The 27273-nt window shown below is 40.6% G+C and overlaps 1 protein-coding gene across 1 annotated transcript in view; it reads right to left on the bottom strand.

Moving 5' to 3' along the window:
* Positions 1-27273, bottom strand: part of FLT1 (fms related receptor tyrosine kinase 1) — a 106271-nt gene that overhangs the window by 57215 nt on the left and 21783 nt on the right. Inside the window, 7 exon segments of the mRNA XM_068672339.1 lie at positions 11783-11942; positions 12350-12519; positions 14421-14538; positions 16401-16575; positions 18139-18275; positions 18363-18525; positions 24784-24908. Coding sequence (XP_068528440.1) covers positions 11783-11942; positions 12350-12519; positions 14421-14538; positions 16401-16575; positions 18139-18275; positions 18363-18525; positions 24784-24908 — 1048 coding nt within the window.

The following is a 27273-nucleotide window of genomic DNA, read 5'->3' on the forward strand; positions in this document are numbered from 1 at the left end:
TGCACAGCGGCTGATAAACAAGCTAGTATCTGCCAGCACATTTATAAGCAGCTCTTACACCTGTTTTCCAGCTACACGTTCCTACTTCGTGCTTGCAACCCTGCACATGCAGAGAGCCTGTATAGTAAAAGCAAAGGCTGTGTGCGTGCAAAGGTGTGTTTATAAATATTGTGTAATCTCAGATCGCAGTAATCCAGCTCTGATGCTCTGCTCAAGTGCCAGGAGGCTCTGAGCGATCGAGTGTCCCCCCCCCACCTCCTCTAAGTGTTTTTTTACATGTGCCTGTGTGCGTGCTCGCTTGTGCGTTCGCCAGTGTGCACGGGTGCACAAACACACCCACCCGCACAGGCACGCTCGGGTCCTTTGTGTCAACAGCTTGAGAAGCAGGCTATTCATCTGCGAAAAAACAGGAGCCATTAATCCTCCTGCGGATTTCGGAAGAAGCCCAGCGCGGGGGCCAGGGGAGGGGTCAGCGCTGCTCGGCGGGGGATGCTCCTGGCGCTCCAAAAGGGATGCCCTGAGACCCTCATGGACCCTTCCAGCTTTGGGAGTTTGCCCTTCTCTGGGAGGTCAAGGGAGGTGTTATGCAGCCAGAAGTAATCTGGGCTTTTAAAAAGGTCTGCGGTGTGTGGCGCTGGCACCCAGAGGGGCCCTGGAGAAGCGGCCGGGGGGAGGGGAGCCAGCCTGCTTCTCAAGAATACATCAAGCCCTTGAGGAAGCAGAGTGTGCCATGTTTGAAGATGCAAAGATAATCACAGTGCTGGGAACCGTCTTGTGTAGCGGAGGAAGCCAAACAACAAGAGGAAAGCAGCATATGCTCCTGATTTCGCACAGGAAGCTAACAGCACCTCCTGCCAAAGTGAGATAAGAAAACTCCCATGGCCTATTCTGGACAAGGCCATGGTTATCAACCTCAGCTTCACGCTGTCCTCGCTCTGCTCCGCAGCCCGCTCCCTTTCCTAATGAGTTTCAGAGCCCTCACCTCTATTAGCATACAGCATGCCAAGCACAATAGTGTGGTATATTTATAACCATTGATGGGGAAAAGTTTCCAGGGTAAGAGTGTACTTCATGTCATCTTGATATATTTCACGGGAGTGAAACTACAAACCAGCTTCAAGCTGAAGTGCTGCCTGTGAAACTGCTGTTTTCCAAATAAAAGTGGTGTTCTTGTCACCCCAGCAATCTGCAGCAGAGCCTGGGAGCTGGGGAAAAGGGCTTCTCTGATGATTCACAGGACAGATTTGAACTTCCATATTTGCAGAGTACTAAACGAGAGCCCTACACCCAGCTTGTGTCCAGACACATCTTCTTTCCCACTCTGGAGGCAGTGCTAAAAGAGTGACAAATACCAGCATAACAGCCCTGACCCCCATTTCAGATGGAAAAATAATGACTTCAGTCTTCTCATCATTTCAGCTCCTCCCCAAAAGTCCTCCTACATGATGCCTTTGCAATCCTTAACTCACGTGCAATGCCATCCAATTCCCTAATGTTCATTTTGGCAATGCTACCACAGCCTCAGTCACTCTCTTACTTATTGAGTAGTATTTGGCAATCACGCCTGTGCTAGGAGCAAGAGGAAGCCCTACTGTCACCGACCGTGGCTATTTTCAAGAATGATTAACACCAGGAATATTTATTTTCTCATCACCTATTCCTTTTTAGGGCAGCAATCAATTCCTAGCAGCAGCAGGGAGGCATTATTACGAATTCAGGTTGGGCTGACGCACGTCTCTCAAGACGCGGTGATGACGACACTAACTACAAGACAGGAACTCTGGAAATTCCTGGAATTGTAAAGAATATATAGGAACTGCTTCCCACTTGGAGGTTATCAAAAAAAATCTGAATGACCCAGGCCTCGCCTGCCCCGTGCCTCGGTGCTCAGTGCTGTGCGATTGGTAGCACCGGGCTGGCGTAGCCACGTGTCCCGGGGAGCACTGAATCACGGTGAGGCCGGAAACAAGAGAGAGAAAATAGTAACAAGGAGCATGAACAGGCTGTGAAACGTGCTTTCTGGGGGAGGGGGGAACATGTGCTGGCTCCCCGCCAGCGCGCTCCCTCTTGCTTTGGCTGCAACGTGATAACATGCTTGTTGATTCAGGAGCCATGGTACAAGCATCCCCTCCCTCTCTCAGCCAAAAATAACCAGTTCCAGGTTGAAACACCAGCCCCACTGCTTTTGGTGGAAAAGCTCCAGTTAGCTCCAAACAGATTGAGAATTCGTCCCTAGCACCTTCCCTGGTATGCACACATACACTGAGTATCACAGAACGGCTTGGGTTGGAAGGGACCTTAAGGATCATCTAATTCCAACCCCGCTGCCATGGGCAGGGACACCTGTATGTAGGGGTTTTGAGGAGACCTACAAAGGGTAGGAATTGGATAGTATTTATATCACATACTGTATGTTGATTTATATTTATTTAGGAGCTTAGCAAGGAATACCAAACAAGAAGCTGTGTTGATAGTGGCACAGGTTCCTTCTTTGAATATCTCATTCTTTACACTTTTGCCTCTCTGCTCTCATTGTCCCAGGCCCTTACTTGTGCCCACTGCAGAGTCAACGCTTGCCCATCAAGAACAGATGGGACATCACCAGCCCATTTCACGCCAGACACTCTCATGACCCTGAGAAAGCAGGAACGGTCCATCGCCACTCCTCACCATCATTCAGCAGAAGAGGAGGAGACTTGTGGCCGAGGATATTATTAGCTGTGCTGAGATGCAAGGTGGCTGGAGGATTTCTCAATAGCCCCTATGCATAAAGCTGTACTGAGATCCTTGTGTACTGCACAGTTGCCAGAGTAAGGACTGAGTTATTTTCTGTTTTATAGGATGTTCTGCATTCCCATTGAGGGGGACACATAGAGGGAAAGCTCATTCTCTTGGGAAGATCCCAGATGTCCTGAATGCCCCCTCCTTCTGGTGAGCCTCTTTCACACTACATCATTAGAAATAGTCGGGTATATGACATGCATGACCTTGTTGCATACCACCATGACTATGGAAAAAGAAAGTTTGCTATCTGCACACTGCCTTTTCTGTTGTAATCTACATGTAACCAGACTAATGCATGGTGATTCACTTTCACACTCATCCTTTCCAAACATTACAGCTTGTCCTGAACTACTTCAGTGTGCTGCCACAGGAAGCCAATTGATCTGACTTTTCTCAAAGGAAGCAGGAAGATCAGCAGCAGTCTTACCTGTCCCACCTTTCGGCCCTTCGTCAGCCCATGCATGCATTCCCACAGGGGACAACAAAACAAAACAAAAAAGATAAAACCAGACCATACAAACAAAAAAAAAAACAACACACAAAGACCCAACACTTCTACATCTGCAGAGCTGAGCAGCCTGAACACCAGCCATTGACAACAAAAGAATAGAAAACACATTTTACTTTCAACTCCTTTGCCGATACTTGAGACCTCTGAACATTAGGGAACATGACAGCATTTGGACGTAGTTTTTCAGGATGTTTGCACATCCCGAGGTAACCTGAAATTTTCTCACCTTGAGTTTGTTATCAGATAATTATATTTTGCTTCTTGACCCTGTGTTTCCTGCTTCACACTGCTTAGCAGTCTTCGTGGACACAGAGTATGATCAAAATTTCAGCCAAGCCTTCCTTCCTTCCTTCTTGTCCGCCTCCTTTCCCTCCTTTGCTAGGCTGAAATCACTCTCGTCTCCCATATGGTCACCATGACTCAGCCTCCACTTTCTCTCACCAGCTATGTCCTCCACGGAGGAGCTGAATGCTGACTGGACTATAGCGCTATTAAAGCATGAAGTTTTCACAAGCACCTAGGACTTCTTGCTGGGAAAAAGGGTTTGAGTTTAATAGTCTGTGGTAGTACTGAAAGGAAGAAGGCTTCTCCAGTTTGGGTGAGCAGTCAGAAATCTAAAGGGAAAGAACATGAAGCCTCTACATACAAAGTCTACTCTGCTTCTATTTCCAGAAAAATATCATTATATATAAAGTCTGGGATTTTGTTAAGACCCTTCTGGCATAAGCTATTTCCCATACACAGGTCAATCCTCACAGCTCACTCAAATTTGAGACGTGACCTCACATCTACACCCACCCAAGATCCAGGTCTCCCCAGCACTTTTTCATAATGCTGAAATTCCCTTCCTTTTCTTTGCTGTCCTGACTGGATCCTTTTGGCTCTATTAAAGGGTAATCCTTTACTATTCAGTTTACAAAGTCCTTAATATTCCCTGTCTTTCTGACAAGCTGGAAGCACAATGAACACCCTTTCCATTTCCCAGTGATCGACAGAAGAGATGAAAGGGCTGTTGCTGCACAGAGGTTGTGCTTTTAAAGATGGATTGTTTTCAGCTTCACTGCAAGTAAGGGTCTGAGAGCAACCCTGGGCTGACTGGAGCCAGGGACTGGAAGTGCAGGCAGAAAACAAGGAAGGGATGAGAAAGAATGGAGGGAAACATTTTTAAGGAGAGAGGGGAGTTGATTAGAGGGAAAACAGGAAGAGAAAATACTGACAGACGTGGACATAAGACCAAGGATCCATCTACCCCATATCCTGTCTCAACAATGACCATAAGCAGATGGTTGGGGATGAGTAAGAACAGGACTAACTTCAGATACTTCCTCCCAATACTCCCCCAGTCACCAATTCTTATCAGCCCAAGAACTTCCTGCGTCGGAGGCCATTTCTACACTTAAGCAACTCCCAGTGGATTTCTCTTCTAGGACTTCATGCAACCTCCCTTTGAAGCCAGTCAAACTTTCAGAACCCACAAAATCCTCTGGCAAGGAGTTTCACAGATCAACCTCCCACTGCACGAACAACCATCTCCTTTCTATATTTTGAATCGCAGTCCTCTTGGTTTCATTTCATGGTCCCTATTTCTTAAACTGGAAAAGCATATACAACTGATCCTCAGACCTACGTGTCCTTCACTAGTCTGTAGATATCTCCTGTACAGCAAACAAGTCAACTATTTGTCATGCTACACAGTGCCGACCTTGTAATTCCTAACACTCAATTTGGTTTTTTTGAGCTGCTCCTTACTGCCATTGCTTTCACAAACCTGCATACCACAATGCTCATATTTTTCTTTGTGTTATTAATGATCAGACAATGGTTTATGATTTTACGTGTGAAAGCCAGACTGTTTTTTCCTCTGTACATCATGCCCTTTTATCTTCAGCGGACTTCATCTGCCACTTTATCACTCACATACTCAGATTCATGGAGTTCTGCATTTCTTCGCAATCAGCCCTCATCCTTACAAATCTGAATGACTTAGTATCATCAGCGAACTCTGTCACCTCCTTACCACCTTTTCCAGGTTATTTCTGAACATGTTGACAAGTACAGACCCCAGCACCAGCTCCTGAAAAACTTCACTGGTCACCTCCCTGCACTGCAAGAACTGACTGTTCCCTCCTAACCCCTGTTTTCTATTTTTTAACGGAATATTTTTCTTTCTGACTATGATCTTACCTCATACACCATGCCTGTTCAAAGCCTTCTGCAAAGGGTTTTTGAAAGGAATAGACATAAAAGGAAAAAGGATGCTAGCTAAAGTTTGTATATTTTTGTAAAAGGTGTACTCAGTCCAATAATAGCACTCCATTTATAATCATTCCTAAGCACACACAGCTTGACCCTGTGCCTTCCTCGGCCAAGAGCCCCTGCTAGCACAGGAGGAGGTTTAAGGCCACAGGCTGGGACGTTCCCATGGCTCAGACACCGCTGCTGCCCCACGTTGAGTAAAAGACCAAGCAATAATCAACCACCTGCATGGACCCACATCTTCTCCCTTAAGAACAGGTGTCAGACTGTCCCCAGTAAAGCCAAGAGAACACCCTGTGAAGGGAACTACAGAAAAAGAAACTGGAAAAAATAAATGAATGAAAAAAAAAAAAAAAGACAGGAGAACCAGGTTTTAAAACATGATACTAAGCAGAGACACTTGTCACTATCTGGATGCTACTGTAGTCCTTATATTTTAAGTTTGATCAATAACCAGTTAAAAAAAAAAAAAGATTACTTGAGCAATATAATGCATTTTTGGCTAAACTATTTTCTATTGGACTTGGAAAAATTTGATTTAAAGTGACTTGAAAATTATCAATACCAAAAATGGAAAGCTTAATCTTCTGGTTCAGCTAAGACCCATAATGAAACCTTTGATAAAATTTACAGCCTGCACGGTGAATTCATCAGTACATTCACTGCATTACCCTGGGGACAGACTGTGGCAAACTGTACCTAGTGTACAGTGTATATTTACTGGGTTTATTTATCCACATACATATGCCTGATCTGATCCACATGGTATTTTGTAAGTAAAATATTAAAAAAAAGATCTTTTCCAAAATACTGACTGAGGACAGGGAAGCTGTCCTTTTGGATGTTTTCAGAGAACAGGAGGTGTTCACAAACAAGCAGTGACTTCTGGCTCATCGTGGAAGTAAAGAATGAGATACTGCAATAAACTCCTTGGCTGGTCTGAAACAGATCAGACACTTTCACTTCTCTCTTTCTTTAGGCTTCAGATTCTCCGCAAGTCCATGTTGCCACAATGTACACCCCTGTCTGGTCCTCTGCATTTTTTAGAAAAGTATGGGAAAAACACAGAGCCTGATTTTCATTTACGCTAACCCATTTCCACAACTGCAGCAGAATAAGGAAATAGCTAGCATTTTTTCTTTCATGTACCCATTTCAAGTACCTTTACATTATCAGATCTCTGCAAGAGGATTTTCTTGTAGTAGGGAATGGAAGGCACAAAGGCCACCAGCCAGATCCTCAGTCAGTGTGAATTTAGAGCTGAGGATCTGGCCACATGTCAAATTAAACAAAGGCATTTTTGAACTACCTGTTTATTAATGGCATCTGACCTACTTTTACCAGCTCTAAGGACTCAGACTTCCCCTTCCCGAAAATAGAAGGTGGCATGGGGAACAAAAACAGTCACTGTGGACAAACTAATGGGCATCAATGTTTGCAGACATCCACAATTAAATTTGGGTGGTTCAGTACATTTCTAATTAAGTACAATTAACATTTGTTCTTTACTTGTTCATTTTACATACCTCAGTGATGTTCCAAACCTAGTTTCCCCTGATAATCTATCCAAGCACATCCTAACGATTCTGCCTTTCAATCCTTTATTAATACCCTGACATAAACAATGCAGAAATGCAATTAGACTGCTATGCACACATGCCCTGCTTCCTCTTTCACCGAAGCTGGTGGGAGTCTGGCCATGCACTTTCGTGATGGTAGTTCGAGGCTTTTTCTCTCTCTGCAGAGGTTTTGAGAAAAAGTTCTCATTTTTGCCTCGCTGAGATCCACAACAAGATTCTTCCTCACTCTGTAGTGCTAGAGAGCTGTTTCTGTAGAAAACCATTCATGTGACCCTATCTTTGCACCACAGACAAGCCCCAATGGGAGGCAATATTCCCTTCTTATCTCTCTGTGTTAAACCAGCAGCAACTCCACTGTGATGCATGCATCCATCCATCCATCCACCTCAGAGTGTTAGGAACATTGTGGTGTCCTGAGGCATCTCCATGGCAGTGGTACCAGCTCGTGGCAATGCTGCATGGCCCCTGGTTCCTGCTGCCCACTCCTCAGCTGCAGGCATGCAATCCATTCATCCCCAGTCCCATCCACCTCACAGTCTTGCTGGGATGATGAAGGGGTTGGGAAGTGGGGGCAGAAATAGTTATGGGTTATTTTGGGTTATTTTCAGTTCATATCCTGACACTACAGCTCAGGGGACAGAATTAAGGTCTTTCCAGGGACCTTCTTTTAGCAGGTTCCTCCACAATACCTTTGTGATTTTCTCTCTTTCATGCATGCACACAAAAAAAAATTAAGTAAATAAATAAATAACAAACTGACATGATGGCAGGGTTGAAAATTAATAATCTGACACTCGGTTTGAGGCTAACCATAACTGATAGCTCAAGGTGAGAGGGAGGCAGAAAGGTGACAGGAGAGCTGGAACACCTGAGAAAAAAATTTCATTGCTTTTTCTGTCTGCAGTTTTTGGAGGGCTGATCAGTCAAGCCCTGGGCAGAGCACAATGAAGGTCTCTCTGGAACTGCCTACAGGGAAATGTCCAGAGAGGAAAACTGCCCTCAAATGACACCGCACCATAGCTGAGGAAACCAGTGCTTACACTGAGCAACATCAATATCCCACATGCCTTTCTTGGCAATCTCTGCCAGACCAGCCTAAGATAAACACAAATCTGCTGAAGAGATTCGGGTCAAGAGCCATGAGCATCAAGCACATCCCTGGCGTGGGGATGCTCATGCTGCAGCCTCGGAGCTGATGAGCTGTAGGTGGAGACCAGCCTTGGTGGCTCCAGGGAACATCAGCAAGCCCTGCCCTGGCTGCCCCTCCACAAGACTCAGCTGATAACCCAGCCCGAGCAAAAATGAGGCCAGGAAGAGCAACAGCAGGGTGGTAGGGAAGAGGCCGAGGAGAGTGCTCAAGCAACAATTTAATGATGGGAGGTCATCAATCTTCTGCTATATCCACTGAGCGATGAATATATGTATCTGCTGCTTTGTCTGCAGTAAGCTGACACTGGATAAGAAGCTTCTCAGGAAAAAACGATAGTCATTTAAGAAAGACTAATCTTTCATTTTGTTAATTTCATTTTATTTTAACTCATTCCATTCTCCAGTGACATTTCTCTGCCATATCTGAATTGCTATATCTGAATAAGCTTGAAAAACACACAAACAAAACAACAACAAATAACTACTTTTTTTTTTTTTTTTTTTTTCCCAGGCAGTTTTTCTTATCTCTTTTATGTTTCCTCATTGGGATGAAAATCAGAAGTTATTTTTTCCACCTATCCATCTAGTTACGTATCTGCTAGTTAGCAAAAGGCTACTTAATGGTAATAGAGTTGGTTAAGCAAACTTATTTTAATGGAAAATAAAGCACAGGGAATTTTAATGACATTCTTGGTATCTCTGCATTCCAAAAAGTTAAATCTGTTGAGCAATTTTGCAGCTTTTTATTATTATTATTATTTATTTATTTTATTTGCTACCAGGAAACTATGGAACCTGTTTAATTTGGCTGGCTTCCTGTTGCTGTCTTGAACAATGTACAGAGGAGGGTTATGCAGATTGATTGTATTAATTACAAAGCACTGAAGAATATTTGAACTTTTTTTTTTTTTTTTTTTTTTAAAAACAGTGGAATCCACTGAGATATTTTTAGGATTTTTGAAACAGAAATACTGTCTGAAACTGCAATTGAAAAAAGCAGCCAGAGAACCTAGTGGTTTCTATTAAGGAGACTATAGGCAACAGTCCTTCAAAAAAAAAATAAAATACAAAATCTCATTTATTCATTGTAAATCATCCCCCAGCTTTCAGTGATAGTACTCAAGTGATGTAAAATTAAGCATATATATAAATCTGGAAGCAAAAAGATCTGTGTGCTGCAAGATCTTTGCAGCAACAAAAGATTTGTAATTAGAGTGTTTCCTGCATCCTCTGGCATGGGACCCAGAAACTCAATGTGAGTCTTACTGCAGTGTGGTGAATAACGGTAACCTGTGTTGGTTATTAACTTGAGGTACAATTTTTTCACCTGCGCATTAAAATAGACGTTATCTAGTGCTGAATACAAACAGAGCAACATTTTAGCCTTGGAAACTTAATGATGGGCAGGTAAATCCAAAGGAACAGCTGTAATGGGAGAACAAGATAGATTTCTGATCTGCATCATTAGTCTGTTACTTAAGCAAGCGTCACCTCACACAAGGAAGGAAGAATGGTGAAAAGGATGGGATTAAAGGGTCTTCCAGTGCTTTGGGGAGAACACCTACACCGGTACAGACGTCAGCTCTGCAGCTGGCACAGCTAGTATTTTCTGCTCCCTTCCTGGACTAGGAGACAAAATGCAATTATTCAGGGATTCCTGCCATTCTGTTGTACTTAATTGTTGCCATATTTTTCACAGGGAGCCACTCCAGTTATCTTATGCAAAGCATTAAAAATGGTGTTCTCCAAACTACTTCTTCAATGAGTGTTTGAAGGAGAAGGAAGGGGAGGGGGGCAAAAAGAATTATCACGGAACAATTACAAAGGCAATTTGGAAGCAAGTCTGGAAACAACCTTGTAACAGAGCCAATAACTGATGTTTAAATTGCTACATTTCTCCTTTGATCACCTGTTCAAACACACTTCCATTTAGCATTTAATTGAGTCTACAGTTTAGCACATTATTAAACACCTGCTTGTGGATATTAATTTTTATTGCTTGTTAACAGAAAGATATATTTGACTGTGTAAGAATCCTACTCCTACTCCCAAAGACAATCCAACTGTTTTACTAACACACCAGTGTTTTCAATCCAGAGAATGCATAAATGTATAAACACTTAAAAGAGACTAAAAGGTTGAAATTTTTTCATATACCTCTTTCATGGGGGCTGTCTACTTAATAGATATTGCATTTTCTTTTATCATACACTTTACACTACTAAGTAAAATTCTATGGCCCATGCTTCAAAAATAACATAAAAGAGAGAGGAAATGGTAACCTTACCTGTCCTCGAAATGGAGAATTTCAGATTTTACCTATTCCAGCAAAAGGAGAGATTGCTAGTGCCACCTCTTGGTGAAAAGGGCACAGAAAGCCATTTATTTGCATAATCTCAAAGCAAGGTGTAATGGGAAAAGCAACATGTGCTTCCAAGAAGTGCTGCCTAGAATTTACAAGCACCCTTAATTTGAAATAAGAGGATTGTCTTATTTAATTGAACGGGGTGTCTTGTATCCCCGAAATTAAGCACATACAGAAATGTTTGTCTGGATTGGCATTAAAACCCAGTTCTATGAAAGTGTTAAAGTTAAATCCTATGTAAAGTGAATAACTGCAGCTGAGACTTGGAAAATATTGGTTCCTTGGCTTTCGTTAGGTTCTTAAACATCTTTGTTGTGCTATGCTCCAAATACGTTGAATGTTTGAACTCTTCAATAGTAGCTTAATGCTAATGCCATTGTGGATGTAGAGCGTTAATCATTAAGATTGTGTCAGATTTTGAGATCCAGGAAGAGCTTTGGATAAATGAGTCAACACGCACAAACTTGTCATCATCAGTCACAAAAAGCTCAAAAGAAATCTTAAATATAAAAGAGGATTAGTTAAGTGCCACATCAGCATCAAGTAGAATTGCACAGAGCCATTTATGTTTTGCCCTGTTGAAATATTATCTGGAGAATGCTGGTCACATTTGTCTTGCTGATCTAAACCTATGAGTCATTGTATTGTAAGAAAGATTTGATCATCATAATAGAAAAAATCTCTAAGATTATTTCTGTTGAATTTCAAAATAAACCTCAGAGTGGAATCACAGCGTGGTGACAAAAGCATGGAGGTAAGCAAGGAAATCTCCTCCTTGAGAAAGTATGAGCACTTGCCTGCAAGTATGAGACATTGAAAAGCCTGAAAGTATGAGACATTGCCTGCAAGTCTTCCCTCATAAAAATCAAAAAGCAATTATGGCCTCCGAGCATTGCATGCATGAATAGTAATGAACTCTAAATAAAAGTAAGCAACAGTACAAAATAATGACTCTACACCCCATTTTTAAATAATGGTGCAGAAAACAAAATGCATTTTTTCTGCACGCTTACTTAAAAATAAAGTAACACATACTCTACTAACTACAAATGTTCATGGTAAGCTTTTTTCTTAAGTTAATATCCAAATATAAGGGAAGGGAAGACAAGCTAAGTGTAAGTAACGAAGCTGTCCTACCTTGTTTTGGAATGGTTTTGTTTGCAGGGGTACCACATCCATGTAATTTTTGGCTGAGGAACACCATACACAGTGCATGTCAGCACTTGTTTGCTGCCCAGTGGATACAGATTGGGATCGGGGAATGATGATACAGCATTTTCATATATCTGGGGTTTCACTGTAAAGGGTAAAAATTGGAAAGCTATTAAAAGCAACTCATTTCCAATGCGTTACAAGATCATGAAAATCCTACATTCCTGCAGGGTGAGTAATAAAAAAAATAAAAATCCCCAGGAGGACAAAGAAAAACAGCAGGAATAAGTTGAGTCAGATGAGTGGTTACTAACACATTTAAGTCATAAGGAACAAGTATGTGACTGTGAAAGACAGAAACCCTTCTAATGAAAACCAGTGTCTGTCTGCTGATTTCAAGAAGGGTCCATCACCCCACACATGAGGCTTGGATTTGTGTCCATGAAAGTCAGTAAGAAAGTGCACAATGTCCTGGGCCATGCAAGATCAACTGTTCAACGAAAATTTGATGTTTATGTTCAGAAAAAGTGTGGGAACATGCTGTAAACTTACCATTTACTTTAAGAGTGACTGTAAGATTCTTAGACAAGTTCCACTGTCGTATGCTCAGTATTATAGTGTAGTTTCCAGCATCTTCCTCAGCAACATCTTTGATGATTAATGAATAGTCTTTAACCATGTACCGGGCACACTTTTCAGCAGCAGGTAGCCCATCTTTTAACCTGTTTAAAAGAAGTCCAGAAATGAAAAAAAATTGAAAAATAGTGCTGCTTTAACAGTCTGTGTTTCTTCATTTCACAACATTTCTTGATCTTTGAGCAAGGATTAAATTTACTGTCCAAGATTCTGCTTACCAGAGGATTATACTTTCCTTACAGATTGTTGATATTTATGAATAATACCTTTCTATACATGAAAATTTATATGACAGGATTCTATAACATCTGAGAGCTGCTAAAAATCACAACTCTATCTCTAAAGATCCCAGCCTTCCATACTTCTGCTGCCATTTAGTCAAGAAGACGACCATTTTGGCCAAAAGTCATTCACACAAATAAAGGTTGCGTCATCCAGCACTGATCATTTCTTATGACCTCAGAATACATCCCAGGACAAAGTATTACTGTAGCCTAAGCACAGCTGTGATTTTAGGAAGAGGAAGAGTAAGTAGATTAGATAAGAACTTAAGAATCAGATATCCTGCTATCAAGTGAATGTTTTTAAAGATAACAGAAAATCAACACAGAAAGTACGAAGTGTTGCTCACAAACAGATTCCTGAATAAGCAGAACATTTCTTTTTTTAAAAAAGGTAAATTATGGCATAAACCACATTTTTGTAGGTTGCTGTATGAAGCTCAATGTGAGTGCAACCGAAATTCACCGTGGTGATGGACTTAATTACATTGATTCCTGTGTTTTAATAAATATTTACAGAAAACTTTTTCAGTCATTGAAGGAGCATTAAAAGTTGTGTCTAAGGACCATAGATTTAGACATTTCACTGCACATTCACTGAATATTTGAGGCTGGATGGGCCTCTGGAGATCGCCTGGTCCAGCCCCCTGCTCAAAGCAAGGTCAGCAAGTTGCCCAGGACCATGTCCAGTCAGATTTCAAACATCTCACAGGATGGAGAAACCACAGCCTCTTTGGGCAACTTGTTCCAGTGACTGACAAACCTCACAGCAATAAATATGTATTTTTATTATCAAATGGATTTTTTTTTTTTTTTGTATTCAGAAGTTTTGGATCTAAATGTATAGTCAACAAGCTCAATCATTAAAAAGACAAAAATACCATATAAATGGCTAGTATCAGCTGCACTTTTGTCCCTTAATTTTCCATGTGGAGCTGCAAATGCAGAATGGAGAGTTAAATAAAACAAAACATTTGGCGCAAAAATAATTTCTGGCTCTGAGAAGCATGAACACTTACTGTTTGTGTATGTATGGTTTGTTTTCTTAATCATTCTTGTCATAGACTGCTTGTTAAAGGGTAATGAATTGAACCAGAACTATTACTATTTAAAATTATATAAAAACAAACAACAACACACACACAAAACACACCTTGAGATCATGAATAGATAACATTGTTTTCTAGAAAAGTGGTTGAGTTAATAGAAAAAAAAAAAGTTTAAAAGATTTGTTATCTCAGTATACTTTAGCCAAAGTGAAAACTCTGATCACTAAAGCAGATCTAAAACCTACAGATCTCCATATAGTAAAGCCATCTTCCACAGCTTTTCTAGTAGTGCATGGTTGTATGAATGAACTCAGACAAACTGATTTCTCATATTTGGGTCTGCATGAAGTTAGATGAAACAATTCAGAAAAGATTGGTAGAGGGATTTAGCTGTAGAGTGTCCATTGATTTCAACAGGAGGCATATCTAATATATTTGAGGGTCTGAACTTTAAAGTTTCCAGGCATCCTATTTTACACTTGCAAACTGAAGATAATGTTCTCTTAAATTTTTAAAACTCAGGCAGACCCCGAAAAGTCCAATAAAAATCAAAAAATGTATTGTTCCCAGTTTGTTGCCATTTTAAGGGGCCAAAAAATGAATATTTTTCATTTAAGCAAAGGTCCATAGTACATATGTGGAAATAACTTGTCCTACCATATAACCTCTGGAGAGGGAAATGCCTTCACTTTCATTGACAGACGATAGGACTTTCTTCCTGCTACAGCCTCCAGCGAAGTTTTTCTTCGACGTTTCAAATTAATGAACATTTTATCTTAAAGAAATAGAAGAAAAAAGTGTTCTCATGATTTTCAGTCTGCAAAGAGAGTCACTCTTCTAAAGAGAACAGGAATTCAAATAAAAATGATCTTTAATAATTTTGGTGTTCCCACACGATAACAGCAAGAATAAAACCTACCACAAACATACAAAAAAATGAGATACAGTTCCCAGGCCATGAGTCTGCCTAAACAAGGTACACTCTAGCCAAATTCACATTGTGCTTCAGTCAAAAAATAAAGCAAAAAAAGAGAAGGTGGTTTGTGGTACGTGGGAAGCTGAACTAGATGAGCAGGTGACCCCACCACCCCTGAAAGGCTGAGAATCAGTGGATGTTCCAAATGAAAATATTTGGCTGGGGATGGTTTAAGTGAACTTCAGAGAAACAGCAAAGGAAAAGACAGAATCTTTCTGTGTCATCGGTAAACAGCTGTTTCATCAAACAAACAAATCTTTATCACTTCATTGGAACAGTCTCAACCTGCTGGAATTCATTCTTTTCCAGTTGTACTGCCCAATATTTCAAACTCTGACAAATCGATGGGTTTCAGCAGAAGCAATAAAACCACAATATTTATAGAGTATATTGGAAAAAAACTTTTTTTTTTTCTTCCCAAAATGCAATTAAACAAATCAAAACATTTAAAACATGAAAAAAAAAAAGGTTCAGTGTCCTTTGACAGTACCCACAGTGCAATATTTACTCACATTATGAATTGTATATAGATACTGTATATCTATCAAATGAGTGCAGTATTTAGTTATATTAGTGATATTTGCAGCATACTTTGAAACTAACATGCGCAAGATAACTCAATAGTTACATTACACAAATTAGGTTATACTTGAACTCTGTGCAAACCATTATTCAGTCTGGCTCTTTCTAATGAGTATCCCATAGATGAGACTGCTTATGTGAATATGAGTTTATAGGTTTGCTTCAAGAGCTCCAGCTTCTCTGACTTCAGTTTTAATCTAAAACTTACTTTTTGATAGCTTCAGACTTATTTATTTAAGAACATAAGAAGTTAAAATAATGATTCATCCTACGTTCCCAGCGTCTTAGTCCAAGGGTTAAATAGAGAAAAAGTACTTGAAATACTCCCTGAAAATACCACCATCTGGTGCTTAGACCACAATTACAGATGAGAGAGAAAAAGTAGACCACCTAAACTGTGGAACAAATCAATATTGTGACCACGAATTGTCTGTCATCAAGGAGCCACCGTTTGGCTATTAATACCAACAATGCTCTGAATATCCTACATAATCATAATTGTAACAGGATGCCACAAAGAAGGTAGCTTCTCATGCAGTCCCAGTGCATAAAAGTCCTAATTCACATAAGCTTGAAACAACACAGGGAATTTCCAGATCTCACAGGAAGCCTGGGCAGACCACAGAGAACTTATTTAAGGCTCCCACTGTAAAACCACATTAGTGAGTTGCAGAATGTTATGCTTGTTTCGGTTTTGTGAATGGTTTACCAGCGATCTTCTCCACATAGAGCTAGCTTATCTGTTTTTTTTGTTTTTTTTTTTCTTCTTTTGCTTCATAGTAAGCAGTAGATAGGTATTGTAGACGAGGATCTGGAACTGCCAGAACTAACTGAGGACAGGATCATCACAGGACTTATAAAACAAGGGTGATCAAACTGAACATTCGTGTGTCCATTGCCAAACAAGCAAAACAGTCATGGAAGAAAAGGTACGTGTTCTCTCTTATCTTCCTCCATTTTCTATCCACGATGACCATGCTAGAAATTCATTTCCACTTTGCGTCAAGATACAAAAATAGCATGTGACTGAACTTGGTAAGTGAGCACTCAGTATTCTACAAATTCAAGGTATTTCTTACCATAAACGAGGACTGTTGTGTTAACTGATTTGATTGAGGGCCCGCTCTTCACATGGCAGGCATACTGGCCTTTATCAATATCACGCACTCTGTCAACAACTAGAATACTGTAAAAAATATTGGCTTCTGTATTCTTCCGGTCAATGCGCTGTGTTATGGACCCTCTCTTCTTTGTCTATAAAAGAAAAAATGAACAAGAAAGAGCTTAATCAAATGTATATGAATGATTTTCATTTTACTGTTCTGCCACCAAACCTCCAAAAAATGTATCCAGATCCCTTTGCACAGGACAAACCTGATAAAAACTAATACTTCCAGACAGTCAAAAATAAAAATGAGAAGTAACTTTATCTGGCAATTCATTCCTATCTCCATTCAAGTTGCAGAAGCATCCAAACTAGTTCTTTCCAGAGGAAGGTCACCAATTCTGCATGACCTACCATTGAAACATGCCCAGCTCCCCATTGCTCCTTGTTCAGCATTGCTCATAAAAGTCCTTGGACTGCCAGCACATGAAGGGCACATGAAGGGCAGCACATAATTTGGTGCCTTGGTTCTGAGTCCATAGGCAGCAGATGTATAGAGGATGAGGGCATTAACATCAAAAGGGGAGAATTCTGGAAAGGCTATAGACGGAAAAGTGACTAGATTTGGCAAAGGAGTAGCAGGGTGGAACTGAAGATAATGTGAGCCTGAGGAGTTATTTCCTGCAACTCCCCCTCAGCCTTTGGCCTCAAAGTTTATTTAACCCAGGACATTGTTGTTGTCTTACAAACACTGAGCACCCTTCAGTTACCATCCAAATAAAACCCAAGCAGAATTTCACAAGTGTGGTGCTCAGCTAGGGCTTGGTAATGTAACAGTGACCAAATGTAAGATATTTGGGGCGTTTCTTGTTGCTAGGTTGTTTACTTCTGCAATGAAAAAATGCCAAGGAAAATGGCTACAGTATGCAAAAAACGATTGCATTAATCTTCCTTATATAATGTAATCATAATTTCAGCTTGTGATTAGACACAATGAGTGACATAATAAATGATCTTGACTTGAATCACCAGCATAAATCAAACTGACATGAAAGGAATGGGAGTTGTAAACCTTAAGCTAATGTCAAATTTCTTATCAGCTTTACACGGGCTCCCTGGCAGTTATTTTGTAAGTGACAAATATTTATGAGGATGCTCCCAATGTTGGGGGAGGAGAAGCACATTCAAGATCATTCCTGTAGTTGTCAAAACAAGCGGATTGTTCATGTGACACTTAACAAATGAGATTTTGGCTAGCTAAATCAAAATATCTTTTCTAAACATGCTTGAGTCGGGTGCCTGACTGTCTGCCAGTCTTTTAAATTAACGTGTTAAGAAAGAAAACCTTGATGAAAACTTTTTTGTCACGAGAGAGCCCCTGCCTGGGACAGGGTGATAGATTTGTATCATTTCCCCAGGTCAAAAAGAAGCTCCCAGGGATGAAACGTTTCTAGCACTCACTTGTGGTTATGCAATATAGCAGAGTGCATTGTGCAAACTTGTTTACCTATTCAATTAAGCACCAGAAGAAAACAAAACAAAACAAAACAAAACAAAACAAAAAATACTTAAAAGCCATGTCAGCAAGGTTCACAATGATGAAATGAGAAACACAGCAAACATTTTGAGGAAGAATTCCTCCCAGGATGCTAGATGTAATATGATCTATGGGAACCCTCACCCGATTTCCTCTTTTCATTCCCAGCACTCACCTGTCCGGGGTAAGTCCACGTCATCTGCACACGAGTGTTCCAGGCTGCCGTGACCGTGCAGTTCATTGCCAGGCTGTCACCCTTCAGCAACTTGACGAGGCGAGGGGTGCTCAACTGAACATCAAAAATCGTATTGGCTGCATGTCATAAAGAGAAGGAAAAGTGAGTAACATCACCAGGGCAGACAGCTTTCCAAAAGACGGGGGGTGTAGAAAGCTGCTTACTTTCTCGGTGCGTTAGGTACTTCGTGCTATACTTATGCCCAGCAATGGTTGTCTCACAGCTCAGGAGCCCTATGAATCTGTAGGTTGCCTTGGGTATTCTGAAGCCTTTCGTGCTGTCCCAGATGATCGTCTTGCCATCAGGAATTAGGGCTTCTCCAGGAATCTGGAAGTGGCAAACACACATCATAAAAACAACTTATCCTCATGCCACACTCTAATCAAAACAGCCTCATAAAAACAAGTGGGAAAAGAAAAAAAAAAAAAAACTTGAAAAAATGCCAATCAAAATAGAAAGGATGACATTTAATTATGCAGATTTTTCAAGTCACGTTTTCATCACAAAATAGAGGAAAAACCTGGGTGAAGAATGTGAATGTTTTATTTGTTTCCAAGATTTCATTATTTATAACAGGATGTAATTTATGACACAATAGATTGACACTATCATTAGCCTCAGTGCTTGGGCTGCTATTCTGTTGGCTCCCAGTTGGCAGCTAAAGTGCTCGTTTTGGAGAACCTTTGCAATTAAGTGTCCCGGTGTTACCACAGAGATACAAATACACATTTTTCAATGGAGGTGACAAATGGACTTGATATGCTGTCATTTGGTGGCTTTAACAAATTTCTGCCAGGATTCAATCTGATGCTTCTCATGTTTATTTTGTCTAAAGGACTAGACTTTAAAAAAAAAAAAAAAGTGAAGCACATGGATGCTTATTCCAGAGCTGACAGATCACGGAGCACAAGTCTCTAAGTCATTACATACAACATAAAGCACAAATTTTAAATCCACAAGGCTACCGTGGGCACTTTTATTGAGAACTACAGATTATACTGAATGAGGAAAGTCATATTGACTATAGATTTTGAAAGGATGCCTTGAAACAAAGTATGTCAAGTTTCCAGAGGAAAAAAATTCATAGCATTTTAAAAAAATAGCACTTCTAGGTCCCTCAGAAGTTGAGGACCCAATAAGTAATTAGTGTAAAACCATCAGATGTTTTATAAAATTATGACTTGAAATTAATTATTATTTTTTTTCAGACTAAAATTTTGCCAAGTGGGATCAAGTGTCCACTTTGTCAGCAGAACAAGTGATACTTTATGTTAGCATCCTTTGAGTTTTAAGCCCCATTTTATAAGATTAAAAAAAAAAACAAACAAAACAAAAACAGAAACAAAACAACAACAAAACAACACTGAAAAGGCAAATCATGACAAAAGCACTGAGGCCCAGGAACACCTCTTTTATTTCGCATCAATTCTCTGGTTGTTATGCAGCTTTATTGATGGAATAAATGCCACCATTTGGATAACACAGATCAACCATCATTACAAAGCCTGGCAGTGACTCTACTTTAATAAATCCCACTATTATTTTGAAAATAACATAAATATTTTTAAGACACCATATAGAAGAGCTTGAGTGAATCAGTGCCCTAAGCAAAGAGCATTTCTACGCACTTCCATCCCTGGGTCCACCTAAATATCTTCCAGACTATCACCTCTCTCCATGCTCCCAGACCTACTGCATCCCTTTTATCACCTCCTTCCCCTTTATTTGAGCAGAGGGCTGGTGTACTGGCCAGCCCTCTCTCTTCCTACAGCCAAAGCCACTGCAGGCAGCTGCCAGTGGCAGGGGGAGGCACAGCTGCCTGGCACCTTCATGCTTAGCTCAGCTTCTCTGAAGCACGGCACCCTCCATGCTGCCTACTCAGCGCACGCCGCGAGCTGCCCTTGGGATCACCTCCTCTCATCTCACACCATTTCCTCCGACAGAAACGCACGGTGAATCAAATGGACAACAATTACAGCCAGCGTGAAAGTGCTGCAGTAGAATTCCTCATCTTTACAGCAGCCGATAAGATTTTATAATAAGCATGCAAAGCACAAGCAAAGCCCTCTATGTTATAGTGTGCTGGCTACCATTCAACGATGTCTTGGACTCTAAGAGCTTTGTTGCCATTCCTGTGTCTAAATAAAAAAAAATATCCAAGCTTTGGCTTAACTAGTTCATAGTTATGCTTTCAAGAGCTTCAGCTGGATTTATCCTCTGCTGCTTTGTTAGAAACCAAACTGCTTCACGGCATACTCCTCTATAGGTTTTCATATAAACCAAGAAAAAAGAGTTGAGCCAGAACCTCAGAGCCTGAACTGATGTTACCCAGGGAATAAATTAACTCCACATTAATAAGTTAATTGATAGATTACCGAATTTGTATTAGTCTTGCTTCAGGAAAGTAAAAGTAGCCAGAATACCCAGGAAGTGTCTGGATCTTGGAAATAAAGTGCTGATAAATATGGTCCTGCTTTGCAACACAGAAAGCTGTCAGTTGTCTGAGTGTCCAGCAGGCTCACCTGCCCTGGAGGCAGATCTTTACCTGCACAGTTTACTCTCCCGAATCCCAAAACCAGACAGAAGTACACCTGTGGCTTTGAGAATAAAAAGTTGCCTGAACTCACATGTAAAAGTGCAAACTGACACATTTCAGTTGCTGTAAGGAGAATTTTAGAAAACTGAAGTCCATAGACTAGCAAGAGACCCCTATGGCACAACGGTTCTCTGGACAAGATACTAAAGATATCAAGATACTAAAACCAAGATATTGCTACAAGTCCATTTCAGGAGGTAGAAATGCCAGGATTTCATCTCAGGGCAAAGGCTGGATGCTCACCCTCATGTCTTGTCATAGCTCAACCCTTCCCCTGATGTCTGCTTCTTACCCAGCTCTCCTCCATGCTGCTCTCTTCTGCCACCCCACTGTTTCATATGACCTATTTCCCACTCTTGGAGAAATGTTTAGGGCTTTATTCTACCCGAAGCAGAGACACCAGCTTGTAGGCCACTACCTAGTGATATGGCATCATCACTGTTGTGATAATTGCATGGATGGCACAAGACAAGGATCCCAGAACCACACAGTAACTGAGGTTGAAAGAGACCTCTGGAGGTCACCTGGTCCACCCCAATGACAAGGCAGGGACAAGTAGCTCAAGGCCTTGTCAAAGAACTTGGGCATTTGGTCATCATAGGCAGAAGCAGAAAATCTGTGAAGCAACTTTGTGCTGGAACAACACCATCTCCACTGAAGCAGCAGGGGATAAAACCAGCTGAAATAATAGGTTACAGATGGGTACCAGCAGATAGTGAGAGGTGTTCAGAGAAACAGTTTGTTGTGATGGCTGCAGTAAACTGGAATTTACTGTCTACATACTTATCTGCATAAGCCACAGCACTGTGCAGTCTTGACCTTTGTCTCTTTGAAACCTTCTTTGTTTCAAACTAGACTTCAGTTTCTCTTGGCACAGCCTGTGCTTCCTTCTTTGCTCAGCACTGGCCACTGAACCTTTTTGGTTCCAAGTGGTATTAACATAGTATTACCACAAGGTTTGGGGTATATATATATGGTCAAGAGTACATAGTTGCGTTTTGGTTCCCCACATCTCCAAAGACAGATTGTATTGGAAAGAGACAGCTGAAAGTATAGCAAAAAAATGTACATTAGGCACTGGAATATTAGGCACTGAAACAGGCTTCCCAGAGAACCTGTGGATGCCCCATCCCTGGAGGTGCTCAAGGCCAGGCTGGACGGAGCTTTGGGCAACCTGGTCTGGTGGGAGGTGTCCCTGCCCATGGCGGGGCTTTGGGACTGGATGGGCTTTAAGGTCCCTTCCAACTCAAACCATCTTGTAATTCTGTGATTCTATAATTAGAGCCTTGAATGATGGATTTTTCTTTCATGTTTTCCCTTCCACCAGTGTGGGAAGAATGAATTGGCATTATTAAGAATCAGACTGTCCAAGTATCTGGCTCTCAGCATCCTTGGGGTTCCTTTTTTATAAAGGGCGTTGCTGATTTTATGACAGAAATTCCAAAAGGGGAGTGAATAGAGGGATCAAATCATTGTACCAAAGGAAGACATTTTCTCTTTTTAGTAAGACAAGAGCAAAGGAAGAAGCAAGGGAAGTGCATTCCTTAGTTGCAATAAATTTTATCATATTTTAGGGATCTTGAACGAGGCTGCCAGAGTCATATTGATAGGGATGATGGTTTCAAAGATTCTGGATATCTTTCTATTAAATATTATAGCAAAATAATTAATTGATTTTACAGGTCATCGTATTGTGAGGAATAGAAAGGGTCACCAGCTGTTGCAGATATAGACTGTAATAGGACCTGAAGGCTGGATTTAAAATAGGAATGAAAAGTTTCTTTCTCTTTTCCTTCCTGACTTTTAAGACGTTTTAGATGTTGCATATGATTACCGTGCTATACCATACAATTTGTAGAGATGTTTAGCCTGGAAGTTAGAACAGCACAGTATCTCAAAAGGGTCGAGCAATGTAAAGATGCAGTTTTAGTAATAAAACCATGTGTAATGTTGAAAATGCATAATAAAACTTTCCCATACTGGTCCACAACTGCTAAGAACTAGTGTTTCACAAGAACGAAATGCTGGAGGCAGTATTCATGTGACTTTACCAATGAGTTCTTTCAGAAGAGAGATATTACAAAATATATTCCATATTCTAATGGCTCTAATGCTCGGTCTTTCCAGCTCCAGGGGATTGCATTATGGGGACACTGACTTCTTCCTTTATTGCTAAATGGAAAACACAGAATAGCTTTTGCCAGCTCTACAGGAGCAGTATGCCTGCAGCTGGGAAATACATTTAACACATCCCTTAATTACTATGAGAGCAAAAACTTGATGGAATCTTCATACATGGGTGTCACAGATGATAAATAAAGTAAGATATGATGTAATGCATTGTAGCTTACATACTTCAGGAAATTCTGGGATGAATTAGGGAACACATTTCTTTTTCCTGGAATGCAAAACATGTAAGCAACCAATCCTTTCTTTCAAGACTTGGCTCCACCTCCTCTTTCTCCTTCCCAGACTACTACATCTGGTTTTGATGGTGTAAAGATGCATCATACACTGCAACCCCAAGCTAAAAGCAAGCCGATAGTGAGAAAAGACAGTAGGTATGCCACGATCTCCTCCAAATAAAGTTCGCTTTTACATTATTTCATAAGAGAGAATGCTGATGGGAATGTTCTCAGTTAGGAATTGAATATGCTGAGATTTCCAATGCAACACTACAATGCCCAGATAAGTTCTCGCTTTACATCCTGCACCTTATAGAAAGCCAAGCCTCATTTACTTTTGATTCTATAGCCACAGAATCTTGTGCATCATCCATGCACATCTCTGATACAGTTCTTGCTAGAAAATTGTGTGTGTGTTTGTGTATATACCTGCAGATACATTTCTTAGGTCAGATTACTTTCCTTTCTCTGTATTTAGCTTGCTTCCATGTGGTTTAGCAGCTGGAAACTGAGGTATAATCAGTATCAATTTTAGCAAAGCACAATGTTAACAAAGGCTGGGTAAAATTTTTAAACCTCCATGTCAAGTTCAAACACAGCACCAAATCCATGGCTGGTGCAAACCTCTGCAGTCGAAGTATGGTCAAAGACTTGTATTGATCTGGATAAGCATTGCAAAATGGTATTGTTTGGCAATTGCATGCTATTCCATAGAAAAGGAAAAAAAAAGAGGAAAAAGAAAAGAAAAATCTCTTCCTTATATCAAGGCTGAATATTTATGTTACTATGCACAGATTTCTGTTTGTTTCTGTTAGAAACAAAACATCACTGGCACCTCTGCCTAATTTTTAAGCCAAACAAAGCAACTTTAAAAAAAAAGGCACCTCTCTGTCTTGGCACAAGGTACTTTACTACATATACGAAGATCAGTTAGCTCTCCAAGTAACTCTCAAGCAACTTAGGAAAGAAATGAAAACATGAAAAATGTTTCCCAAACATGAAAAATATCTAGATTTTCTGTAACTGCTCACGCCATCTCAAACTCTGCACGTTGCCCTACAAAGAGAAGCCATCCCTTGTCTGATAAGTACATTTGTATGTAAAAGTAGGTAGCAAAGTTGCTGGAGTGGGAGGGGGGAGAGGAGGTGAATGGCAAAGTCTTGAAGAAATGCCTTGTGCAGCCTCAGCACATCTCCAGGCTATTCCAGAGGACAGGGAGAGAGGAAAGGGGAGGAAGGGCAGGGGAAGAAGTGGGAGGAAATCTCATCTCCTAACAAGAAATTCCCTCCTGGGTTTCAGAAACCTTTCTCTTGAGAAGTTAAACTTTAATAAAGATGAAACTTTAATGAAATGGTATATAAAGCTTAAGTTTCTTTAGAAAATTTCCATCCAGTGTAAGACATCAAGCTTCCAAGGTTGAAATATTTCTAAACACGCTGACACCTAGGAACCTCATTTAAAAACAACTAAATGGTTTAAATGTTCCAAAATCACCACAATAGCTGCAAATAAAACCAAGCAAAAACAAAAAAGCAGTATCCATAGCAGCAATAACACCTTCAGAGTATTCTCAGATAGCAGTACCTTTTTTAAAGTGACAGCAATGTTTGGTGCTGTGACCCTGCATGGAATGATCATCTCTCTTCCCACAGTCATGTGTATTATTTTAGGTATATCACTGTTCATCTCTACAAATGGATTGCCTGTATCTGCAAGAAAAGAAAAAGAAAAGGTTAATTTCTGAAATTTTGCAGGAGTATGTGGAAATTGTAATGATGCATACGGCTTAAGTGATCAAGCCTATTTATAATGAAAGCTAGACATCGTCCTCAAATTATTCCTTTGTTTACTTTTATCTAAACAACTTCAGTAGAATACCAAAAGTAGGAGTTCAGTACCTCCTTTAAAATCCAGGGCAGTTCAAGTACCTTTTTCTCATTACAGCATCATCTCTACTGCTGATACGTCTGTTTGTATTTTCAGGGCATTTCAGGAGAAGTAGTTATGGGATGTGAGCTGAAATTCTCTTATCAGGAAACCCTTACACAAGACATGTTCCTGCTTTCAACAAGGAAATCGATGGGAAAAAAAATACATGTTGACTTCACTAGGAGGACTCTACTACGATTATTCAGCCATATTTTCAACCACATTCTCTCAGAAAAGAGACTAGCAAGAGTTAACTATTCTTCTCCTTCCTACTATCACAATACCTATATGTCTCTTTTGTAAGTGACAAGGTAAATGAAAATGCCAGGAAAACATTCATTCTGTTCAACTCAATAACTAAAGCTTGGCAGAGTAATTTACCGTCCCTTGAACAATCTCTTTAACAAAGGGCATTGTCATAAATAGCTTGCGCTGGGAACAAGGAACATTGCTGCTGCTATTGTTTGAACCAGTTAACAAAGAGGGGCTCAAGCCACTGACTCTGGCTCCAAATCTTCTTTGCAGGTGTTGAGATCTGGAGGTTTGGTTTGACTCACAGTTCAGATAGACTACCTCCAAATTCACATAAGGTCTGGCTTTTAACTCTTGAAAAAGTGGAACATTTAGATCTCAATTCCATGCTTATCTACAGCTCCAATGTTTTTTCAGGCAAATCCTATTATTTTCACTGAGTCAAAAATCTTACAAGTAACAATGGAAATCTTTCTTGGAAAAGAAAGAAGTAAAGCTAGCAAAAATTGACCCTTTACAAAACCTTAAATTGTAATGTTTTGCTAAAGTTCTGGTCCCAGAATTCTGCACATTGACCTATGTTCACTCAAGTGGTTCTTTAAATACATTGCTTTTGTTTCTCCTTCAGAAGTATGATCTGCACTTCCCAGTGACATAAAACTGGTCTGCCCTTAAGATCTTCTTTTTTATTATATGCAAAAATATTTTTGTTTGAGACATAAAACAGGAAGAGAAGCAAATTCCACCTTGATTTATAGTGGGGAGAATCATAAGTACAAATATCTTAAATATACAAAAAATTACTGAAAATTTTTCCCTAAGAGGCTTAATGAATTTGTTATACAAATTTTCTGAAATGAAAGATTATCACAACGTTTTACTTAATAATAGGTTTTAAATGTCCCCCAAGATCACAAAAGGAACTTATGAGTAATAGAGGATGCGCATGTAATAAAAAATACCCTAAGGACTTGTTAGGCTAACATTTCCTTTGCAATATGATTCAAGGAAAGACCAAGAATGAACCTGTTTGTAGCATGGTGAAAAGAACCTTTTTTGTTTTTCAGGGGCTGCAGCCGTGGAAGAGGTGACCTGCCCCTTAACATCACCAGACAAATGGATTTACAACTCCCTGAAGACTTGTTCGTCTTTGTCACAAAATTAAGAGCTCCTGCCCAAAACCAGCAAGCTTTGCAAAGTAGTTTCCTGTATCATAATCTCCAGATCATTACAAGTGCGAGGAAGAGCTGCTCTGGAGATTACCGGTGCTGTCTGCAGACAGAGTGTCACCACTGACTGATGCCAACATCGAGGCCACGGGGGCTGTGCAGCTCAGACCTTGCAGGATTCCTGTCCATCCCAAGGCAGGGACAGGAAACGAGCACAAAATACCACACTTAGGCTTTTTTTTTTTTTTTTCCTTTTTCTTCAATGGAAATTAACATTTGCGCCTGGAGAAGTCAACGAAGTGCTGCATTAAAAGTCGACAAAATACCCCAGCTCCTCTTGGTAGGCTTCAAATCTCAGCGACAGCCTTCTTTGCTATGTTCCCTGCTGTGGCATGCCAAGGCACCAGGACACCAAGGGCTGACTCCGTGCCCCCACGATTCGCGTGCAGAGCTCCCATTGACATCACCGGGGACTTCCGCCACGGACCGGAGGGCAATCGATGGCCCCAAGTGCTCCAAATGTCTTCCTGCTTTTGATTAAAAGGAATACGCATCATGTTTCCTAGCACAGTTTTGTTTTTATAATGAGTGTGGAGGCTTTTCCTGATTCCCTTTGATTTTATTCTCCTTCTGCCTTAATGGCTTTAAGGAGATATTTTCGGTGCTTCGAGACCAGGATCTGTGCAAGCTGAACCCAGAGCAACACCAGGGTATGCCAATGAAG

This window comes from Anas acuta, chromosome 1 (assembly GCF_963932015.1).
Source record: "Anas acuta chromosome 1, bAnaAcu1.1, whole genome shotgun sequence".
Lineage (NCBI taxonomy): Eukaryota > Metazoa > Chordata > Aves > Anseriformes > Anatidae > Anas > Anas acuta.